The sequence below is a fragment of the Anser cygnoides genome, chromosome 5, assembly GCF_040182565.1.
Source record: "Anser cygnoides isolate HZ-2024a breed goose chromosome 5, Taihu_goose_T2T_genome, whole genome shotgun sequence".
NCBI classification, from domain to species: domain Eukaryota; kingdom Metazoa; phylum Chordata; class Aves; order Anseriformes; family Anatidae; genus Anser; species Anser cygnoides.
The window spans coordinates 63,689,433-63,711,929 of NC_089877.1; the positions used below are offsets into that span (position 1 = coordinate 63,689,433).

General features: G+C 54.4%; 1 protein-coding gene across 7 annotated transcripts in view; it reads left to right on the top strand.

Annotated features, from left to right (window-relative positions):
• Positions 1 to 12,511, top strand: part of TXNDC16 (thioredoxin domain containing 16) — a 42,268-nt gene extending 29,757 nt beyond the window's left edge. For 4 of the 7 annotated variants that reach the window (XM_066998626.1, XM_066998625.1, XM_066998629.1 and 1 more), the window contains 5 exons: positions 1,952 to 2,036; positions 6,569 to 6,731; positions 7,322 to 7,482; positions 9,177 to 9,367; positions 10,768 to 12,511. In XM_066998626.1, the coding sequence (XP_066854727.1) occupies positions 1,952 to 2,036; positions 6,569 to 6,731; positions 7,322 to 7,482; positions 9,177 to 9,367; positions 10,768 to 11,057 (890 nt within the window). In that variant the 3' untranslated portion in view covers positions 11,058 to 12,511. The remainder of the gene's footprint in view (positions 1 to 1,951; positions 2,037 to 6,568; positions 6,732 to 7,321; positions 7,483 to 9,176; positions 9,368 to 10,767) is intronic. The other 3 variants (XM_066998628.1, XM_066998630.1, XM_066998631.1) reach the window with 1 other exon arrangement.
• Positions 12,512 to 22,497: the final 9,986 nt, after the last annotated feature.

The following is a 22,497-nucleotide window of genomic DNA, read 5'->3' on the forward strand; positions in this document are numbered from 1 at the left end:
TGGATTGTGCCGAATGTTGTCCTGATTTAGGAGAGAATTCCTGCAGCCAGGGCCTCTCCAGGGCAGCACTTGAGCACATGCTTACGTCTCAAGTAGAGTGTTTAAAGTTAAATGCCTGTGGAAGTGCTCTCCTGAGGAAGTTTGGATTTAAGCCTGCTCCTTCCATGTCAGGCTGGGTTCCTTAGTGCCTTATAGCACGGGGTGTGCTCACGATCTTCCTCATGGCCTTCTCTTGGGAAGCTGGACCACCAACAAGTTTCCAAAGGATTTCTTGCTGAAGCTCACGGTATTCCTTACTGGCTGGCCATGTGGCTTGTTTTTGTCTCAGCACTGATAAAAACAAGGGACGGAAGAAAAACTGAATCTGGAAACCGGTGTCAGACCCATCCCGTGGTATTTTCTCTGCATCACAAGATGAACTGGCCAACCTGTCTCACAAGCTTCGTGACACATGCCTTGTTTTTTGCAATGTCTGAGCTCCCAGTGAGCCACTCCTTTTAGGATCCGAGCTTCCATTTGGAAAGGAAAATGGTGTGAAGGAAAGCTCGTAGTCCCTGTGGTTCCAAGGGATCACAATGGAAAATACGGCCTCGAGTGTTGCAGGAAAGCCAGAGGCAAAGAACCAAAAAGTGACCAGTTTGAGCCAGCTTCGGTTTATTGAGGTCTGAGTCACCGGTCCCAAGTGCTTGGGTTGGCCAGTTGTGATACGGTGGTGTATGTTATGAGGAACACTAAACAGGATCTGAATGGTATTTTTATTTGGATCAAGAAGCAATGTGGCTGTATCTGAATCGCAACCTTAACTCTTGGGCAAACCTGACTTCTCTAAACTTCTCTAGGTGGTTTCTCACTCTCCTTAAGTCGAAAGAGCCTTTTTTCATTGTCTTCAGTTGCCTGGTATACAAAGAGTGGGAGAGCTGAGAAGTGCTGTGTTTTCAGGCTACTTCGGGCAGCAGCATTTTTATCTCTGATCTCTAACTGCTAGGCTGGTATTTTACAAGCTCACGCACTATGGCTTGCGTGTTCTTACAAAGTTTGTCTCTTCCATGGAGTTGCCTAAAAGTTGAGGATGTTTTTTAGTTGCCTAAAAGTTGAGGATGTTTTTTAGTTGCCTGAAAGCGAGGATGTTTTTTAAAGGCATCAAACAGCTCTGGAGCCAGCTTCCTTTTGGGGCTGTGCTCTCAATCTCTCAGCGTGGATAGATTCGGCTGTGGTGGACTAAGGGAGACCCAGTCCGTACTTTTTCATCCTCTGCCTGAGCTCACTGTCTGCGTAAGCCGAGTTGCAGACCCCAGCAGCCTCTGCGTATGGATTTGTGCTAGGACGCTGCTCTCTGAACTGTGATAGCAGAGGTGCTGTACTCTCTCTGCAGCTGCAAAAAGCAGTAGAAGGCACTGTGTCTTCAGGGTAGTTAGCCTTTTGACCCTTGATGCCTGTAGCAGACCCTCCTGTTGGGAGGAGCTGGATAAGGCCAGAAGACACTTTGGAAGAGGTTGGTTTATCTGCTGGGCACTTAACACTACTCCCGTTCAGTCATCATCCGTCATTTCCAAAAGGTCACGGAGATTTATGCGATTTCTGTTTAGCCTTGTAATTGGCCTCCTGTTTCTAAGAACACTTATGGTCTTTAAGTCCTTAAGGGCATTTCACTTTCCATCATGTCTGTGTCGTGCAGATCCTGGAAACTCAGCGCTGGTGGCTAAAGAGCAGACACTGTTCTCACACTAGGAACTCTTTGCCTCTGATCCTTCCAGTTGCTGCCAGCTCCTCCCTCACGTAGCCTGTGGCCATGAGGTGCATCCATTTCTCATCAGCCACTAATCATATTTTTGTTCACAACTGACAATTTGCTGTGGGAGGGTGTTATATATGCAGATGCGGTGATTTGGTTTCCAGAAGGAAGCTGCCACTTCTCCATTGTTTATTTATGTATCTTTGTCTTTTTTTACAGCCAAGGAAGCTTTCATAGAGGCAGGAAGCATCTTAAGTGGGCACGTGACAATGGGGATGTATTTTGAAGACGATGCCTTGGCTTTGTAAGTTGTTTGCCTTTTTCTTTGGTGAGAATTCAAATTGGCCTGCACTTAGCAAAAGCTACTGCCTAAGCTGAGCGTTTATCAGCAGCCCCAAAGAGCTACAAGTGACGTGGTTCTGTAGCAGGATTGGTCAGGACTCTGCCAAGGGGACATGTAGCTGTGATTCTGCCACTGATTTATAGCCCGTCCAAAGGCAACCTAATTAACCCCATTGTAATGAACAGTCCCTTCCTGTTGTTCAGCTCACTATAGGTATTTTCAGTCCTGCCAGTCCCCCATGTGTTTGTTGGGTTCCCCATAAAAAAGGGCCCAAACGTATGGGGAAAAAACAGGCTGCAAAAATGGTACCTTCTAGCTAGGATCAGTGTGCAAAAAAAGAAAAAAAGAGTTCTGCCCTTCTATTTTCACTGAGAAGAAATGAAGACTTGTGATTCTTCTGCCTCTTTCTGCATTCCCTTCGCTTTCTCTTTCCCTCTTCCCTCTCCTGGTGCTGCAAAAGTGCGTGCTGAAGTTGGGGTGGGTGGGGAGGGAAGCACAGGAGGGTTGCTGCAAAGCCAGAGATGTAAATTTTAAGTTTTGCTCTGGTGGTTGCCCCCAGTTGCCACTGGCAGCCAAAAGAGAGTCAGTGTGCTACTTGGGACTGCTGGCAGGCTTTATGCCAAGGAGTCCTCGGCTAGTGGTGGAGGGGGGATTGTGTCTGGGTGCTGGGACATGGTTTGGAAGCCCTTACATAAATGCTGGCTTTCCGTGGAGCTGCCTTGGTGTCCAGTAGCCTGCCTGCCTGTAGCACTGTAAAAGGCATTAAACTCCTTTGGTCTCATCCAGCTTCCCGGTGGACATTCACATCTGGCTGCAAGAGGTTTGCAGCTGCCAATGCCAGGAAAGAATCCACCTCTGTCACTTCTAAAGTTTATATTGCAGTGGACTTTTTTTTTTCTTGAAAAATGTGACCACCCATTTCCCTCCCCTCGGCAAGAGCCAGGCATTCCCACCGTTTCCAAGCATGGCTTTGGGCAGGTGTACCCTCTTCCTGGAGGAAAAGTGCTGGAAAAACACAGCAGCCTTCCTCCAGCAAGTATGGTAAAGGCGAAGGCAAAGCTTTCTCGTTCAGTTCCTGATCGATTGAGAGCATAAATAGAGGCCCTACCTTTAAGCCAAATTGGAGCTAATAGGATATGGGCATGTGTCAGTGAATACACTTAGCTGTGTCATTAATGCTCACTCCACCAACTGGCAAAGTTGTTTGGATTAGATTGTGAGAGATGCTTCGGTGCTTATAAATGCAGGTAGATCCAGAAGAGATCTTCGACTTGTCCTGACATCACATTTCCATCAGGAATTGGCCATCAGGGCAGCGTTAAAAATCCCTGAAGGTCCTTGCCCTGTTTTCCAGGTGTGGGTTTTAACAGCCAGTAATGTAGCAGCGAATTTTCTTCATTAGTTTTTTACAGATGTGCTGCATCACGTGCATCGTGTGTTTGATGAGATATGGACATTTTTGTGATGCGCATGGAAAATAAAAATGTAAATATGTTGGCAGTACGTCTCTAGTAACTAAAGCGTGCTCAAAGCACCCACCGTGGTCAGGTATTAGAAGTGAGGCACTGCTAGGCCTGTTCAACCCTGGGGTAGTGGCAGGAGCTGAAGTCACAGCCAGCAGCATCAGGGTGAAAAACCTGCGCCCAGGAGCTGAAAGATCTTCTTCTTTCTTCCCTAATGATCTCTGCCCAGCTGATAGGAGGAGAAAAGCGAAGGAAGGCAGGAGGGTCTTGAAAAACAAAAAGACACCGATAGAAAAAGCCTGTGTTCTGTCAGCAGTGACACATGCAAGAATATACCACCGTCCTCCTGCTCCAGCCACAGCCTGGAGTGTGCTCCTATTTCGTTGGAATAGTTAATACAGTTTATATTGATATTAATTCTGCCAAGTTTGGATTTTGGCTGTGGAAGGTGTTTTTAGCTGTGATTTGTGGGTGAAGCTACTGTAGATGGTCATCTTCTCAACTGTAAGTAGAAAGTAAACACTTACAGGAATTCCTTATGCAAGAGCCAGGCTCACTTCCCTTCTTTAAAGAAGAAAAGCTACTTTTTTTTCGCTAGGCTCTCACGAAGGAAATGTTTGTGGCTCCCCAGTCACAGAAAGCTGAGTCCTGCTCACATTTCTCTCTTCCCAGACAAAAAGGCATGCAGAATGCACCAAGAATGTTCTCAGCAAAACTGTTTGCTCAGCAAACACCTGATCAGTTGGTAACAAATGAAAAAAAAAACATAAAAAAACACTAAGGAAGAAATGCTTTGAATGAAGTCATTCTTTATTTCTCACATATTTAGATGTCATAGATTCCTGCCAAGTATTTGTTTGCAGATGTTTTTGATTTAAATGTAAGGCTCATATTACCCATCTAATACCCCTGCTGTGTAAATAGAAAGCTGTCACAGGCAACAATGCAACCACTTGATATGTATTGGTCGCATTACCAGTGAGATAAGACGTGATTGCTTTGTAGACTTTATCGATTGGATGGATAATTTGTTGGTTTTCTGGCAGTATTTAGGAAACTTCCTTACGAAAGGCAGCTGAACAACTTGATCTGTTGAGACATAGGGAACAAGAGTCTTTGTCTCCTCTTTAGAAGTGATCGAGCCAGAGAGACACTTTAAGACCTGGGGGAGCTTGAGAAGCTCAAACTTCCAGAATGTCTAAGGTTTTACCGTTCTCCAACAACAGCAAATACAGGTTAATTTGAAAAACAACAGGCAGGAAAGTTAGCGACCTTTGTAATAGACCAGAGGATTCCCAGCCATAAGCAGGGATGTGAAATAACTTACTTGACTGGAGGAGCTCTGGAGCCTAGGCAGAAAGGAGAAAGCATAGCTCAGGACTGGATTTACAACTATTTTTGGAAGAGAGAAGGATGTGTAAGATACAGCCCTGGCTTTTGGTGAGCTGTGAGAAGGCCAGAGCTGTCTGGCCTTCTTGTCGATGTCAAAATATGATGGGAGTTAAGAAATTGCAGTGCTTCCGTGATCTGTAGAAAACTGGGTTGTTTCTGGTGGGAAAAAAAAAAAAAAGAAGTGTTGAAATGGCCATAAAACCAAAGGTTTTCCAGAATGCAGAGCTTAACAAAGCAGAGGATACTCCACAACGAAACTGAAAAGGCTCTGAGAAATCCAAGAATGGGGTAGCAAGGAATTCACAACATTTGAAAGTCTCAGGAAAGTACAAGGTCGTCATTGCTGCTCTTTGTCAAGATACCAGTGCAGATCGTGGGTGACCCTTAGAAATTTGCAGTGGCAAATTTCCAGACAAGTAAGTGCTGTGATGGGGAATGGGAGAGGCCTGCATTTGAGCTGAACATCGTGGAAATGTGTTGTCTGCAGTCACCTTCACTTTGTTTGTCATTGTGACCCAAAACAACAAACACCGAGGTCTTTAAAGCAAATTTGAACATATCTCTATCCCATTCAGAACTGCTAAAATAGGTGTCCAAGCTGGATTTGCCTGGGCAAACCACAGAGGGGAATGCAATTGGTTGTAACGTGACTTTTCTATGAGCGTTCCTTCATTAAAAATTACTGTTCTGCTGTAGGATGAACCTGTGTTGCACCTTTTTCATATGGAAAAAAGAAAAGGCAGATTACCTTTGAAAAGGAAATCAAACGCATGCTACCTGACAACTGCCACAGCCCGAAAAGTTCCGATACCTCTCTCACGTGGGCTCACTTCCTCAGTAGTTTTAGTGCCTCAGTCTCTGAAAAATTACCACCAGCCTTCGAAAAATAAACTACAGACAGCCCCCAGAGCAGTCGAGGCGGCTTACTTCCTCAGTTTCGCCCTTGCTCTGGGCAGTGACATCTGGAACCCCCAGGGCTGAAGTTCCTCAAACTTCCAGAAAATTGCTCACCCGTCTTGGTGTGGTCTGTGTCCTTTCATTGCCCAGACTTCTCCTATTTTTTGCTCTTTCCACCTGCTCAGCTTTTCTTTAAATACTCTTGAACCCTTTTACCAGAAGAGCATTGGGGAACAAGGAATGGGCTGGTTTCTATGCTAAGAGCAAGTTCAGAGGCTGTGCGTGTTGCTGTAACGTAGTGCTGGACTTCAGCAACGCTGCACATGTCCACTGAGACAAAAATCAGCACGTGGAGCCCAGTTCCTGTAGGCTGGTGTCCATCAGGTGCAGCCTCAGGCCTCTGTTTGCTATGGCTTGGGAGATGCTGTAAAGTGCTGCGTGGATATTTGCACACCTTAGGTGTGAAAATGAAAGGTAAACGCCGGCAAATCCTTTAGACTGTGGTGGATTTTTCACTGTTATTTCCTGTCGGCTCACATTGGGACTGTGCAGGGACTTGGAGAGGGAACGATGGAAAATGTGGCGTGCAGGGAGGCAGTTAGGGGCAGCTCAGGACCCTTTCCTCCTGCAGGTGGTCTGCACGGCAGGGTTTCCAGCACCACTTCCCCAGCACCACTTTTAACCGTGAGGATGCCAGCTCTGCGTGCAGCAGGTTTGGTGTGCGCTAAATCCCGTGCCCAGTTCTTGTTGCGGTCGCTTTTTCAGGTCCCGTAAGTACGCAGTGTCTCCCCCAGCCCTCCTCCTTGCCAGGAGCGGAGATCGGAGCGTGGAAGGCATCGCTTTGTCCAAAGAGAGCGCTCAGGACATCGTGCAGATGATCAGATACAGATTGCTGGACACGTTTGTAAGTAAAAAAAAAAAAAAACTGTTTTTTTTTTCCATTGCGGTCATTTTCAGAAGCTCTGATTATGGCATGGAGCTGCGCAGAATAAATATGTTTGCTCGTTATTTCTATCGTGCTGAGTTACATTTGTATGTGTGCTTTATGACTTGGACCAGACAGCCTGGACAAGAATCTGTTGTTTGGAGCGTGGTCTCATGGGGCGAGACCTGGGAGTCTCTCAGCTGGCTTCTGCTCACAGTCCCAGCCCCACTGTTGTGGCCTTGGCTTGGCCTCCTGCAGGGCCTGCTCCCTGCCTCTTGCGCATGAGTTTCAGAAGCTGTGTGGAGCTGGGCTGAGCCTGCCTTGCTTCTCTGCTCACCCCCCTTCATCTCAAAGTGTGCCGCTCCTCCTTCACGCTTGGGCTGGGTGTTAGACGTTTCCAAAGTGCACCCAAGACCCATCGTCCATACTCGGTTTTGAGCTTCCTGCATTCAACGTGGACCCTACAGCCTTGCTTAGCCCCTGCCTCGCTCATGTAAGAACAAAAAGCCCAATTTTGTCTTGCTCTCTCCTCCCTCTAAACCCCAACTTCTTGTTTTGATGTCTTGCAGCCAGAAATCACCGTGCAAAATCTGCCTCACTACTTGCAGCTCAGGAAGCCCTTCCTCATCTTGTTTAGCGATGGTGACATCGGTCAGCTGGAAAGCAAGGAAATGCTGAAGCTGGCAAAAGGGATACCCCAGCAAGCGTTTGTACCTTGCTGGTTGAACTTGTGAGTATGCAGAAACCTCTTTGTTTCTTTCCATTAAATTGCTCTTAGCATTTCGGGGCAAGAAAATAAAATGAGTCCGCAATTTCTCAAAACATTATCTATCTGGTAATGTGGTTATTTGGTCTGAAATCATCATGGGTTGGGAGGCCAAATCATTTAGCAATGATTCAGTATGTATTCTGGGCAGCTGCAAAATTGCACAAAAAAGTTAAATTAGTAAAACCTTAATTGATTGCAGAAATAATTGTCAGTAGAATAAAATGTTCTGAAAGATACAGCATGGTAGTTTGACCCTGGCACTGAAGTTATTTGTATTTTTTTTTTTACATGTGGGAGAAAAAAGTAAATTTGCCCTCCTGGAGTGTCTTAAAGCAATCATTCCATCAGCAATTAGAGGGAAATGCAGCAGGGCAATTAGTGATTGCCGACCATAGGAAAAAAAAAAGTTTCCAGAAGAAGGGACACCCAGAAGAAGCCCTATAAGACAACCTTAAAAATATTGAAGAAACAAAATGAATCCAGGAGCTAAGAAATAAAAAGTTGTAGAAGAAGGGATTTTTTTTTTAATCCCCTCCTCCTGTGTGCATTTTCAGTTTTTAGCCTCTGTTTGTTTTGCCCAAGCCCAGAGACACCTCACTGTCTTAATCATAACGTGCTTTGAAGTCTGGGAAGTGCCTAGCAGCGTGGGCTGAAGTTTTGCTAAAGGGAAATGCACATGTTTTCAAAGAGAGGACGATTTGTGTGCCAGTAATGCGCAAGAAATGAGAGCCCCTGGAACTTCCCCACCTACGCATCTGCCTCTGTTCGCCTTTACTGAGAAAGAAAAGGCTGTCCTTTGTCAGGGCAAGAGTGTTTCCACATGAGGCAGAATATGACCATTGGCTTGTAAAGAGTAACACAGTCCTAGAAAGAGGATCTCATTCCCATGGTGAGAGCCAGCTCAGACCCCGTGCACCACTGAGCCTCAAAATAGTGCCTGAAGGCCTCGTCATCTCCGTGTCCTTGCTGTCCCTCCGTCTCAGTCAGATGTCCTCTTGTGGCTCTCTGGCACTTGGGGAAGTTGCCGTTCCGACTCCTCACCGCTGCCTGCTGACCGTAGGAAACCGCCCTGTTGCTGCCAAGGGACTGGGTTGCGTGAGCACACCCCTCTGCGTTACCTCCTGCCCTTGCTTGCAGGGCGGTGACAGCAGCCAGGCTGCAGGGAGCTGGGAGTTCTCCCCCCAAATTGCACTACAGGGGCTCTGCAGGGAGCTGGGAGTTCTCCCCCCAAATTGCACTACAGGGGCTCTGCAGGGAGCTGGGAGTTCTCCCCCCAAATTGCACTACAGGGGCTCACCACGGTGGGGGCCGCTGTGTCATTTCTGTCTCTCCTGTTCTTCGAAACCTCTGGTGGAGCAAATTTCACGCCTTCCTACAGGATTTATCCCAGCGGTTCGCTGCTCCTCCTGCTAGAGGATTTCCTCACGCATCTCCTCCTGCTGTCCGCTATCTCCCCGTTAGACCCTAATGGCTTGCTTAAGTCACTGAGCTTATAAATATTGCTGGGAGCTTCTACAGCTGTCCCGTAGGTAAAACTGTGTTCGTGTGCCTTGCTGGATGTGGCCCAAGGGCTTCGGCACTTCCTTGATTCTTGGTCATGTTCTGTTTGCTGCCAAACTGCTGCTGAGCGAGTCGAAATCTCTTCCTCTCACCAGGAAGAACACTCCAGTGGGCCACGGGGTCCTGAAGGCATACTTTGCCACCGTGCCTTCGTTGCCTGTTCTCGTCTGGGTGAACCTTCATGCCGGGGGTCAAGTGTTCAAGTTCCCACCAGAGCAGTCTGTCACCGAAACAAACATCTTGTCTTGGCTGGAGAAGCTGAAGGCAGGACTGGAGATTCCCAGCAGTAAGTGGACGAGCGTTTGAAACGTTCCTAAGTGTGCACTCTTAGCTCTGGTCTGTTTATGAGAAGATGCTCCGTGCAATAAATTGTCTGTCCTGGAATTTAATGATGGAAAAACTAGCTATTCTAGTTTGAGTTGGAGCAGTACAAATAGTCCGGCCAGAACAGAATACCCATACTCACGAGTTTGCTTCGGGACTGTTTAATGTTCAGAGCCAAGCATGAATAGTTCTGAATCGACATCTCTTCCCTGTAATAATCCCCAAAGCTGGCTGTGCTCTCCGCTTGCTGAGGACAGATTTGCTGAAACAGTGCTTGCTATTAAAAAGTCTCCTGGCTCCTAGTTGTCAGGGTAAGAAACAGCTGCTCTTTAGGCACCTTCCAACATTATTTTTTTGGTCAGGTGAGTATAAGGAAGCTGGTGTTTTGCTGTGGTCTTTGGGACATAAAGGGTTGGCAAGCTTTTCACCGAGTCCCTCCTGCCTTGATCAGCTGCTGAAGATTTGAGGAAAGGCAAATGTGCCTTCCTAAAGCGTTACACGTAGCCGTAGTGTGCCACGGGAGGGGTTGGGAATAACTGGCTGACAGCCTGCTTCAGGCTCCCGAAAGGCAATGGGGATTTTGATCCGTGATGAATTTCAAAATGAGCCTTTCAAAGCGATTGTTTCCAAACGCCAGCACCAGCCTGGATGGGTAGGACGTGTGTAGGATGTCTCAGTACCCAAAGCCATCACTGCTGACCCAGCAAGGGCTGCTGCCACGCCGTCACCCAGCCGTCTCCCCCACCTCTTTCCATCTCCGCTGCTAAAGGCTGCACATTTAGGTCTCCAGTTAGGGACCATCCCTCAGCCTTCAGGGTATCAGAGGGGTGTGCTGATGGTTGGGCAGCACGGCCAAGGGCTGTGCCAGCCATCACAGCCTCCCTTCTCAAGCTTTTAAGCACTATGAACTGTGCGATCAGCCTTAAAAGCATAAATTAAAGAGCATCCTCACTTAGTGGTACTGCTTCCTCTCTGCAGAGACAGCAGTCTCCCTCCGTGCCTAATGACATTTCAGTAATGCACTCATTAACATAGCTATTTGAGGCCCGTCCACTGCTGGAGAGGCACAGAGTGTTGCTGCTCGTCAGCTTCACAGTTTGGAGCTCTGAGGACGTAGGAGCAGGCCGTTGTGGAGAGGAGCCCTTGGCCAGCTCCAGTAGATGTTAATGCATCTGCGGTCGGTTTGGTTTGAGTGTCAGTGTTAGCCGTGGAGATAAAAGTGATCTTTTAAAAAAGATCTTTAATTTTGCATTCACTGGAAGCACGGAAAAGCTATACTTGGTCTGAAATGGAAATAATCTGCAAAGCGGGTCACATCACAGCCTCTTAACTCATTAACAAGCGGCTGCATTCACTTCTCAGGTACCTTGTCTGAGGAAGACTGGAAACCACCTCTTCCTGCTTACGATTTCCTCCAAATGATGGACACCACAGCGCCCGAATTCACCCTCCGTGCCTCCTACCGCCACGGGGACGGGCAGGAGCAGCAGCAGCCAGAAGGCTCTGAAGAGAAGGCCACAGTGCGAGAGGAGACGCCTGAGGAAGCTGGGGTGAAGGCAGAGAAAGTCCAGTCCCCTGGGAGGGACCTGCGTGGGACAGCCCCGAGGCTGGCAGGGAGGGAAAAGCAGGCCAAGAGACACAGTGAGCTGTGAGAGCGAAGGGCTACGGGACAATGCCCAGAAAAAACTCTTCTCACTTTCTCAGCCCTCGGTGAGCCTTTGCAACACAGAGGGAGAAGGGAGTTTGGCTGTAAATTGGTGGCGAGGGGATAAAACAGCCCCCGAGTTTCAGTTTAAGTTCCCCGTGGCGCTGCGTTGGTAGTTCTGTGGAACCTGGTGTTTCTCACACCAGAAATGTGTCCGTACAACCTCCTGGGTGCTGTCCGCATCGCATTTCACGGCAAATCACGGGAGCAGAGCTGCATGGAGGCGGCTGCCGAGGAGTTCTGCCCGCCTGGTAATTAACGGAGCGGCAGGGTGAGCTCACCGTGCACGCGGAGCGCTCGCCTCCCCAACAAATCGTGCCAGAAAAGTTGAATCAGCACAGCCCTTCTGTACGGTTTCTGTATATCTCACCAAGATGCTCTGGTTACCCTGGGCAGGAAGAGTGAGTGATTCCGGGAGAAAGAGCACTTCTCTCCCCTTGGTTCCAGCAGAGGCTCGGCAGATCTGTCGGCGAGCTCTGCCCTCGGTAAGCAGTTCGGTCTGCCCTGTGACTACGCAGAGGCGCGAGGGCAAACGTTCCACTCACCCCAAATCTGCAGTGTTTAAACTGACACACAGCTGTTTACACCTGAGTCGGGAACTGAATTCATTAGCGCGCATCCTCGGGGGTAACAGCGGTATCTGGCTAAGGTGGCTTTATTGTGAAGGCCAGAACTCGGCTCATCACAGCAGCTGTGAGTACCCAGCACAAATATTTGCCAGCAAAGCCCAAGGGTGGGCAGATCGGGCGATGGCTTTTCTCAGTGCTGGCATTTTCTTGGTTGCAAGCCCAGGGGGTTATTTACAGCCTCTGCTATTTTTCTGTGGTCTCAGTAACAGCAGTGAGGTTGGTGCCTTCTGAGGCAAGGACGGTGCGGGGAATGAGGTGTGTGGGAAGGCCAGCAGTACAGAAACGAGGGGAGAGAGATGAGGGGCAGGGCTGGCGGTGCTGGGGAGAGGCTGTTCCAGCGTGCGACAGAGCCGCTCCACGTCCTTCTGGTGAGGACTGGGAGATTCAGGGCCCGGGGAAGTGGCGTTCCAGCCCTTGCTTGTTTCCTCAAGACAGCAGAAGGTCCGTCATTCCATGCTGCGAGACATCTTGGGGTGCGAGCTGGGGAGAAGCGCGGTGTGGTCAGAGGGAAGCTCTGTCTAATCCCACTGATGGCCACGACAATCTTCTTCCCACTGCCTTTAACCTGCTCTGTTCCACAGCACTGCCGAGGTGTGCCGGGAGGGTCGGATCTTCCTCCTTACGGCTCTGAAGTTCCTGGTGAGGGGGGAAAAAATGGTGTTAAGGAACCACCGAGAGCATTGTGAAGTCTCTCTCTCCCGTCCTGCAAGCAGCCTGCGTGGTTGGGAGTATTTTGAAATGCCGAGAAATAAACCATTACTCTTGTGCTCTCCTTGAAGCCCTTAATTGGAGCAGGCCGTTTTTGGACTTACTGACCGGGCTCGGGGCCAAAATATATGTATTTAAAGTACCAAACTGCAGTATGCAGAACGGAGTCTGCCGTGCAGCAGAACTTTCCCAGGGGGAAGGGGGAGGTCGGCGAGTTCTCCTCCGTGAGTTCCTGCCGTTCCTCGGCAGCAAGCAGCCGTCCCACCGCGCTCCGCGAGCGGTACGGGGGGCATTTCCACCGCTGCCCCCAGTGACACCACTGCTGCTCTCCCTCCTGCTGCATCACTCTCCCGCTTCGGGCAGGCAAAGTACGATATCTGGGCTTATCCCTCGGTCTCAAATAAACCCTTATCTCCGGTTTAATCACTCGGCGTTCGTCTTGGTGGCGAGCGCTGCGGTGCGTGGAGCGCCTGACGTCCCGGATCAGCGTGCCCAGGGTGGAAGCGCGCTTCCAGGAAGGCTCCTTCAGCCTCTGCGTGCCTACGGCAGGAGGATCCCTTACTTCAGCAGATTTTGTGCAATCCGAGGAGTCTTCCCGGCTCCCCGCTGCTCTTGGCAGCGCGTTAATTTTTTTTTTATTGCGGACCTTAGCCACGCGGTGTCTGGGCAGGAGCCTGTCACTAGGGGTCAGTGCCACATCTCGGTTATGGCTGGAAAAATTGCTGCCTTTGAGGGTGCTGCTCAGTTCTTCCTGGAGAATTGCCATCGAAGCCGTGGGGGTTCAGGAATCGGATATCTTGGGGGGGGGGGTGCGGGTGGCTGAGGGCCTGCTTGCTGCCGGGGGCGGTGGCTGTAGAAAGCCTAAGAGCCGGGGAGTCGCAGCGCTACGGGGTTCAGCGCCCACGTCGCCAGTGGGGTCCCTAAACCCCGAGCCTCCCAGCAGGGGTTTGGAAGCGCCGGGAACCCTGAAAGAAACCGGCAGGTCCCTGTGGTGACGCGGGGAAGGGAAGGGACGTGCTGCTAGCATCGAGCTGGCCGGCCGCTGCGTCTGATGGAGCTGCTGACCCCAAGCACGGGTGTGGGGCAGGGTCCTGCACCCCATCGGGTTGCACGGGCCTGGCTCCGAGCTTGTTTGTTTCTTTAAAAACAAAATGTCTTTTCCATTGTGCGGCGCTAACAGGCACTTGGAGCGTGGAGGCAATCTATGGAGGCATATATGTGCCAGGATACGTACATACGGGGAGAAAATGTTCCGAGTCCTGGGAGCAGTTTGATTGTGGTCTGCATCCTCCAGCACTCCCGGTCGCTGGCAGAAGCAGCCCTGTATTATGTTATTTTTAATAGCGATGGCCCTGGGGAAAGACCAACACGGAAAGAAGTGCTCAGCAAAGCCCAGTGTGTGTTTATGGACGGGAGTGAGAAGAGAGCCCGAGGAAGAAGAGCTCTGCAGTCCCGGGGGCGGCTGCGAGGCACAGAGTGAGCCCCACCAGGCTGGAGAGGAGGAATTCAGAGCGGTGGAAGGAAGCCAGCGATCGCTGCAGGATGGCGTGCATATCTACAGCTTCTTTGCGTCCCGGCACATGCTGATAGGCAGGAGAAGCACAATCACAGTGAACGTTGATGCTATCAGCTCCCTTTTCAACCATTTCACATTAAAACGTGTCTGTCTGGACAAACCGCAGGTCTCTTGTCTCCGAAGATGATGCTAGCGAGGTGCACAATGAGCTGATGAGCCGATAGGTTTCCTGATAGATTGTATTGATGGAAAGTATTGACATTTTGGGGGTTTATATCACGCCCTTCTTTTGATTGTACTGCAGCACTAAAAGTCAGAGGTGGACATATCAAGTACTTCGGTTCTTTGGAAGTCTTTCAGGGGGGGTTCGGATGTCAGTCGTTGAACAGAAGACAAGATGATGGTACAAAATAATGGATTACGTGGTTGTGCCTGAGAGCAAAGCAGTTTAGCTCTCTGTCCCAGACAATATGAAGCGCTCCATGCGCCGTGAGCTGCCTGCAGAGCCATCACCATCGCCTGGGAAGGAGCAGGGTGCTTGCTAGAGGGCCTGAGGGATCATTTAGGGTACGCACTGGGTTTTCCGTGTTTAAGGAGATGTAAGAGTAACTACTACAGAGGGCCCTGGTGCATGGCTTGGCCGAGGGGCGGCAGACCGAAGCACTTGCAGGCCCCGGGACTCAGCAGTTCTCAGCCCATCCCTGTCCCCGTGCCCCACACCGCCCTTTAAGCCCCGCTCCCTGCGGCTGCACACCAGGAATACAGCTGTAGGCTGGTTAAAGCCAGCGGAAGGAGGCTTGCGGGGAGAGGATGGGGCACGGGAAGGACACGTGCTGGCGTGCGGGCGGCTGCCAGCTCTGCCAGGATGTGAACCAGGACAAGAGCCGGGGGGCTGGCTTGCGGTGCTTGCGCTCAGCGGTTCCTGGTGCCGCGGGGACGCAGCGTCTGGCAGGGCTGGGGGAAGGAGGAAGAGGAGGAGGAGGGTGGCAGGCCTTCCTCCTGGCACTGACGGAGCCACAGCCGAGTGAGAGGTACCAGCTGAGCTCACCTCCTGCTGAGGCTGTCTCAAACCACCCAGGTCCCGAGGGGCACCGAGGTCCCCGGTTTTAAAAGGGTGACCCCCCCAAGCATCGCGGCACCCGGGGCTGCGATCCCAGTGGCCTTGGCACTGCTGAAGGGGACGGGAGACAGGGAGGAGCTGGCGTGGTGTCGGCGCGGCTGGGGATGGCAGAGGAGCTGTGCTTGCGTACGGCTGGGGAAGGGAGGGCACGGGGGCAGGATGGAGCTGGGCTGAGAGATAACGGGCGGCCGTGGGGCGGGCTGGGTTTCCTTCTTGCCAGCGTGTCCGCCTGGCACTTCCACCGCTAAAAATACGGCTGTGCTCCTGGTGCTGGCCGGGGGAGAGCTGCGGGCAGGTAGGAGCGGCACCCGAAGCCGTGGTTCCTCGCAGGGTGGCCGCCGTGCCCGGGGGGGGGGTGAAGCCCGAGGAAGGGGAGACCAAGCTGGAGGAGCAGGACCCAGAAGGGGCCATCCAGTGGGAACCCCTCCGGGGTGAATTTCCCCCTGGATCAGCCCGGCTCGGGGGAGCCCTGAGGGTTGTGCAGGGCTGGGAGTGGAGGTGGCACGTCCCCGGCGCCACGTCGCTGCCTTCATTGTTCATTGTTCCAGCGCGGGGACAGGAGGCGATAAGGGAGGAGAGGGCACCGCTGCGGTTCCTGCTCCTCGACGGGTTATTTCCCCGCTTGCCTGACCTCTCCTTAGGTAAACTGAGTGCTTCGCCTCCCTTGGAGTTTACTTTGCTCTCCCGCGCTCGTCGGCGCAGCACGGGGCCCTTGGACAACAGCACGGCTCTATTAATAGCTCGTGGGGTTGCCAAATCCCTCCTGGGTGTTGAAAGAGCGGCTGCAATACGGTGATTCAGCCCCGGGTGGTGGGACATGGGCGGCTTCCCCGCGGGGCCGTGCTGGGAAGGGTCCCCACATCCCAGCCCGGAGGGACACGGCCAGCTCCCCGGCACGGAGCAGAGGTGGGGAAGGGCCTTTGCTCCCTTGGCTTGCTTGCAACACAAACAGTTGTATCATGAAACCAGGGCTTGTTCCTCTCTGCTGGCTGGCGCCCAAGCTCCTGGGCTGGGCTCGCCAGGCTCGTTCTGCACATGCACCTGTAAAAAAAACCAAGATCCCCCGGTGGGGACGGAGCCACGGATGAGCCACGGCAGCTCCTTGCACGCGGAGCTGGAGAAGGGATTGCAAACCGCGACGCCCTGGCCCGGTTTTGCTCCACGAGCAGCCCTGCCAGGAGGAGAGCGGAGGCAGAGCCTCGCTGCGCGCCGCACACGGCACCTCCTCGGGTCCCTTTTTGGGTTTTAGGTCCTGGGGTCTTGTCTCCAGCAGCCGGGCTCGCTGGGAGTGACCCTGCTGGGGAATGGGAGCTTCGGAGGGCGGGGTGAGCCCCGAGAGATGCTCTGGGTGACTCTGGGTGAGCGGGGCCAGGCGCTAACACCAAGGCAAATATTTAGCGAGGCAGTTAGTGCCCAAAAATAACTGTAAGTGTTTTCAGGAGCAAAGCCAGCGCGGTATCCATGGGCCTCCCAGCGCGGGGCAGCTCCCAGCCCCGGGCACGGAGGTAGGGGAGGGACACGGCCAGCACCTGGCCACTCATTGCACGTGGGGTCTGAGTCCTCCCAGCGGTGGCGAGGAGCCGGCCCCCGCCGAGCTGGGGGGCTCAGCACACCCTGCTCAGGGCAGCCCGCCGAGAAGCATCCTTCAGTGCCCGGGGGCTGGGGCCGAGCATCCCCATGGGCTGGTGTCTGTGCTGCTTTGGGCGTAAGGGGGGAAAAGCTCCGGGAGGCAGCAGATCCCCTGCTGCACGCATCCGCCCGGGGGCTGGAAATGGCTCTGGCTCCTCCGGCAAAGCCCCTGCGTGCTCCAGAGCCGTGCCTGCAGCAGGCACCCACGGCATCTGGCTCCGGTTCGCTGGCGGCGATGGTGTGCGCAGAGCCCCAGCCCAGCCTTTTCCTCACCCTCCCCACGGCCCTACGTTTCCCCCCCCCCCTGCTCAAAAACCCCTCTTCTCTCCCCAGGCCACCGCTGGTTTCTCCAGGAGGGCCAAGAAACCCAACCCAGCTCGCCGAGCGTGGGCACCAGCTCCGGTAACACCCCGGGGTGCGACCGACCGCGGCTCAACCCGCGGGTTCTTAGGGAGGAGAGTGGCAAACGCCAGCTCGCAGCCCTCTCGTGCCCCAACCCGCAGCGGATCTGGCACCTGGGGGGCTCCGAGGCCAGCCAAGGACCCCCTGGGGACAGACCCCACAAGGGCTCCAGGTCCCCTGCTCTTCTCCTGGGGTCGGGGAGGAGGCAGCAGCGAGCGCAGCGACCTTTGAAGAAACAAGCCGAGGTCATTTTCTTCCCTGCGCGTCTCAGATTTACCCCAGGGGGTGTCTTGCTGGATGACGCCCTCCGTGCAATTTTGGGGTGGAAAACCCAGAAGTGTGACCGTGACAGCAAAGCCCAGGTTCCACGCAGGGAAAGCCGCCAGAAACCCGAGGATCCTTTTATCCTCGCCCCGTGGTTTGTGCCGGGGGATGAGTCAGGAGCTGGGGTTGGGAAGGGCTTCACAACCCAGCAAGCTCCCGATGGCCAAGCTTCACCGATTCCCCGGCCGGGCACATCCAGAAGAGACAGAGAAATGGAGCCAGCTGGCTCCTCTTCCCCCTGTGTTCACGCAGCGGAGAGCACCCCGAGGACCCCCCGCCGCTCCCCCTGTCCCCAGCGAGGCCACTTCCAGCCTCCCGGTGGCACTGGCAGAGCCACTGCCCTCCGCACCCAGCTGCACGGGTTTTCCCAAAAAATGCCCTGCGAGGGTCCTAAAAAAAATGCCCTGCGAGGGTCCGAAACCTGCTGCAAGGATGAGGACCTCGCAATGACCCCCCAGAAGGATGAGGGCTCCAGGACCCCTTTCTAAAGACAGGAGCCCCCCCTGAAATCCTCACTTCCCCTCCGCCAGGACAGGGACCCCACAGGGACCTCCTGGAGGTCTGGGTGCGCTCTGTGAGGGTGAAGACCCCGAAGGGACCCCACAGGGACCTGCTGGGAGAGCGGGGTGGGGATGGCTGCGTTAGAAAAATGCACCGAGTGCCAAGTCCCAGGGTAAAACTGAGGCTGTGACATTCCCCAGCGGCCTCCCCGCTCCTGGTGGAGCTGTGCCCTCCAGCACCACACGGCCCCATCCTGCTCCAGTGGCCCCCAGCTCCCAGCAGGGCTCTGGCAAGGCCGAGCAGGGGCAGAAAGCAGTAAAATGTGACCCAAAAAACGCTCTGAGTGCTGCACTGCAAAGGCAGGCCCCAAAACAAACACACACGCGTGAAAAAAATCCTTCCCGGCTTAGCCTGCCCTCCTAAAAACACGGAATGACTTCGGAAAAGTGTGAGAAAAGAGGAGCTGCTCCCCCCGACAGGGGAAAAGCAGCAAAGGAGCAACAGGGTGGCCAGAGCCGTGTCCCCATCGGCCCTACCAGGGCTTGGGGTCACGGTTCCTGGGGCTTTGCAATGCCTGAGAAGGGCTGAGCTCCCTCAGAAAGGGGCTGGATGATGAACGTGTGCCTGAAAACCCCTCATGGAAGGGATGCACCTCGCCAGGGCGCTTCAGCGCCCCGAATAAAAGAGAGTCAACTTCGGGTCGAAGCGAGATCATCAGTTACAAACTTTGCAGCTCTTCACGACCCATGCTAACAACCAACCCCACCGAGAAAAGAACCGAAAACCACCCCCGGCCGTGGTGGCACGGCTGGGGACAGCCCCGGGGGCTGCGGGGACGGCGGTGGCCGGGGGCCCGGTGCCCGTGCCGGGAATGCCGGGACCGGAGCAGCTCCATCCCCGGGGCCGTCTGAGAGCCGTCACGGCCGCAAACGGGCCTTTCCCATCCCCGATCGGATGGAAGAGGCATTTAGGGGAGGAAATAGCAGCTGCTCGTGACAAATAAACGTTCCCTCGTGTATACATCCACTCGGCACGACAAAGTCCATCGCTCCCCGGTCTCTGTGTGGCCGGAGCTCTGGTAGCACTGCGGATAAACACGGGGAAAACCAAAGAGCTCGGGAACGGCCCCGTGTAAACACAGCCCTTGGCTCTTTTTTTAACTCTGCTCAAAACTCTGCCTGCTTTGAAATCTCACATCTGGCCCGGCCACCGCCAGCCCTCCTGCCCGTGGGAAGAGAAAAAAAAAAATCTCGCGTGCCCTCTCAGCATCACCTGGGGGTGTCGAGCTCCGGGGAAATGGCATCCGCAGGGGTTTTGCTCCGCCCTGCCATTGTGGTGCTTTGTACCCAGCACCGTTCCCGGGCTGCAAATCCCGTGCAGAGCAAGGCGGGCAGAAAAAAAAATATATATATATTATATATATATAAATTCAGCAGCCAGGAAGGGCTTGCTGGGAAAAGCGCGGCTGGAGGTTGCGTGTGATGGGGGCTGTTTACAGCAGCTGGTGGGAGCGATAAATCTGCAGATGCTCAGCGTGAGTAACTGCTCCGGGAGCCTGCAGGGCCGGGGATGGGAAGGGGATGGGATGGGGATGGGATGGGGGGAGTGTGGGGCTTGGCTGGGTTCCCTCGCGTGGCGAGCAGCACCCTCGGGCTCTGCGCCCAGAGCAGGAGGCCCCCCAGCCCCGGCACGCAGGTGGTTTCCCTGTTCGTGGCCGCAGCAGCCCCAGCCTTTATTCTTTTTCTGGAGATTCCCGAACTGACAGTGGGGCCGCAGCACCGGGGAAGATTTGCTGCCATAGCACGGAGAAGTGCGGAGTCCTGCTGGGTCTCCTGCTCAGCACCCCCTCGGCCCCACCGTCAGCGCTGTGCCCCGTGGCTTGGCGTGGTGACCACCGAAAGGCATCGCTCGCAAAGCAGAGAAACAAACCTCTTTTTTTTTTTCTTTCTTTTTTCTATTTTTAGGGGTTTTTCTTTCAGCCACAAACTGGCAGCTTCTGCAGCTGAACCGCAGCGAAACCAGGCCAGGTGGGAGCTGCTCTCGGGGACCCAGACTACCCAAATTTGCGGTCTGCCCGGCCCTGTCTGCTCTGCACGTGGCTGGCTCTGAAATCCCGGGACCTTTGCCCTCCTCCTCGCACGGGCCCAGCTCTTGAGGCTGCTAACGGGGGTAAAAAGCTGATAAAAGGGGGTTGGTTTGCAGGAGAGATAGCAGCAGGCAGCGTGTGGGGCAGGGCGGGAGCGATACGGCACGCTCAGCCGTGGGTCGTAGCTTATAAAAGATGCGGCCAGATGCTTGACATGGCTCTGACACTGTTTAGTCTCCTGGTTTGGAGGACTCGGATTGCTTTGGGAAATGCGGCTCGGCTGCTTTTCCCCGCGGACCGCGTGGCTGGGGTGGACGCGGATGTTTCCATGATTCAGAGGAACCCACTTCAAAAACCGAGCAGCCCGGCACGTGAAGCCCTCGCGGCTCCCCGGGGCGCTCACACGTCAGGCTGCGGGGCAGGGACCGGGCGGTCACCTCCCTCCCGACCCCCCCTGTGGGGGCTTTGCCATCACAGCAGGTTATATGGGCACAGGGGAAAGCCCTTGGTAATTTTTGGCTTTGATAATTTGGCTTTGATGGTTTTTTTCGCGGGGTGGCACACCTCCAGTCCGTGGGTCGCTGCTCCGCGGGTACCGAATCCCTCCCGCCAGCATCCGTGGCGCTGGCGGAGCCCTCACGGCCAAATTTCCCTGCTTGGGGAAAAAGTGATCCGTCTTCACTCCGCACGCAGCGGTCGTACGGGGAGAGGAAGCTGGGAAAACACAACCCTGCGTGCCTCAGCTGGATGCTCTTAGCGGGGACGACTTTCTCCGGGGGCGAGCGCCGGGGCGGCGGGGGCTCGCCGTGCGCACGCAGCCCCGGAGCAAACAAACAAGCGGCGGCCTTGGAGGGTTTGCTCTCGTGCCGGGCGGCGGCGGCTGTATTTTTAGCTCCCTGCCCTCGCAGGGTTCACACAAATGTCCCCCTTGTGCTTTCAAGCAGCCGGAGATCCTCTTGCCAAGCCCGCCGGGTGTCCCCGCGGTTCGCTTTCCCAGCGCGGAGCATCCCCGCCATGTGCCCCCCCCCCCCCCCGGGGCCGCCGGCTGAGCTGTGCCTCTGCCTGCCGTGTTCCTCCCTCCTGCATAGGAGCCGTGGCCAGGTACGGGTGGGACAGGGAGCCCAGAGGAGCAAAATCCCCCAATAAGCCAAAAGGCAGCACTGCTGGAGGTGCTGGGGGGGGGGACCTCGACCGCTGCGGGGCTGCACAGAGCCACCAAAATCCATGAAAATGAAAATAAACATAAATATCATTCATACATTGCAAAAAAAAAAGCTGAAAATATGGCCGCTGAGAAGTAATCCCGCTCGCGTCCTTGCTGTTCCCAAGGTCTTGTAGACCTCCTGCGATGGGCTGGATCGGGGATTTGTTGCTCCAGGCTCTGGCTGTGAGGCTGCGATGCTTGGGGTGCCCCGGCTGCTCCGGGGAAGGGGTGATGCCCCTGCTAAGTGGGTTCCGGGTAAAATGCAGCCTGAGCCCTGCCCTGGGGATGCTGGAGGAGGAGGGTGCTAACAAGTGACTCGGAAAACCCAGGAAAATGGGTTGCAGAGGGGCTGGAAGCGTTTCTTGTTAGCGCACGGGGACGCAGAGAGCTGAGAACAGCTCCGGCCAGCCGGGCTCGCTGCCCCTGCCACGTTCCCACCCCCCCCCCCGAGCCTTGTCCCCTTCTGCCAAGCCCCCAGAGAGGGACGTGGGGCTCCGGAGGAGCTGCTGGAGCCCTGGGAAGGACGAGGCTCAGCCAGGAGCCCAAAGCAGCCAAGAAGCGGAGGGCTCGCTCGCTGCCAGCGCTCGGATCGCCCGGCCCCGCGGCTCTCCGAAGGAGATATTCCAAAACAAGTCGGAAGCCAAGGGAAAATGAGCAAGCGAGAGGGAAACTCCCCTCCCGTCTTCCCTGCTGCTGGAGAAAAAGCCCAGTGTCCCCGAATCGCGGCACGGCGAGGCGCAGGGCCCCGCTCCCCTTGCGGGGGGACAGCCCAGGGGCGAGGCAGAGCCGGGCAGGGCTCGCTGCAGCCCTAGGGGGGCTCTGCGGGGGCACCGAGCGGGTCCCCGTCCCCTCCCCGGCTCGGAAATGAGAAATCGTCGAGGGAAGGGCACAGGCAGCGAGGCGACGCTTGGGCACACTGCGTTTAAGCGGAGCAGATGCCGGCTGAGATGACGAGAGTCGAATTAATTTGGCCGCTGTAATGGCTCCTTCATGACGCTAATAAAAGCGGCGTTTTCTGCAGGCTCGTGGCTCAGGACACACCAATCTGGGGCTCTCCTGGGCCCTGCAGAGCTCTAATTTGGGCGCTTTTCTGGTCTGGCAGAGGACCCGGCAGCTTTCCTCCAGCTCTGGGGGTGACCCTGCGTGCCCAGACACCGGGGCACAAGCCGAGGGACATCGCTGATCGCTGCCGGGCTGGTGCCGGGGGACGGGAGCTGGAAGTCACCTCCCAGCCCCGCGCTTCCTGCTGGGGAAGCCACAAAGCTCCC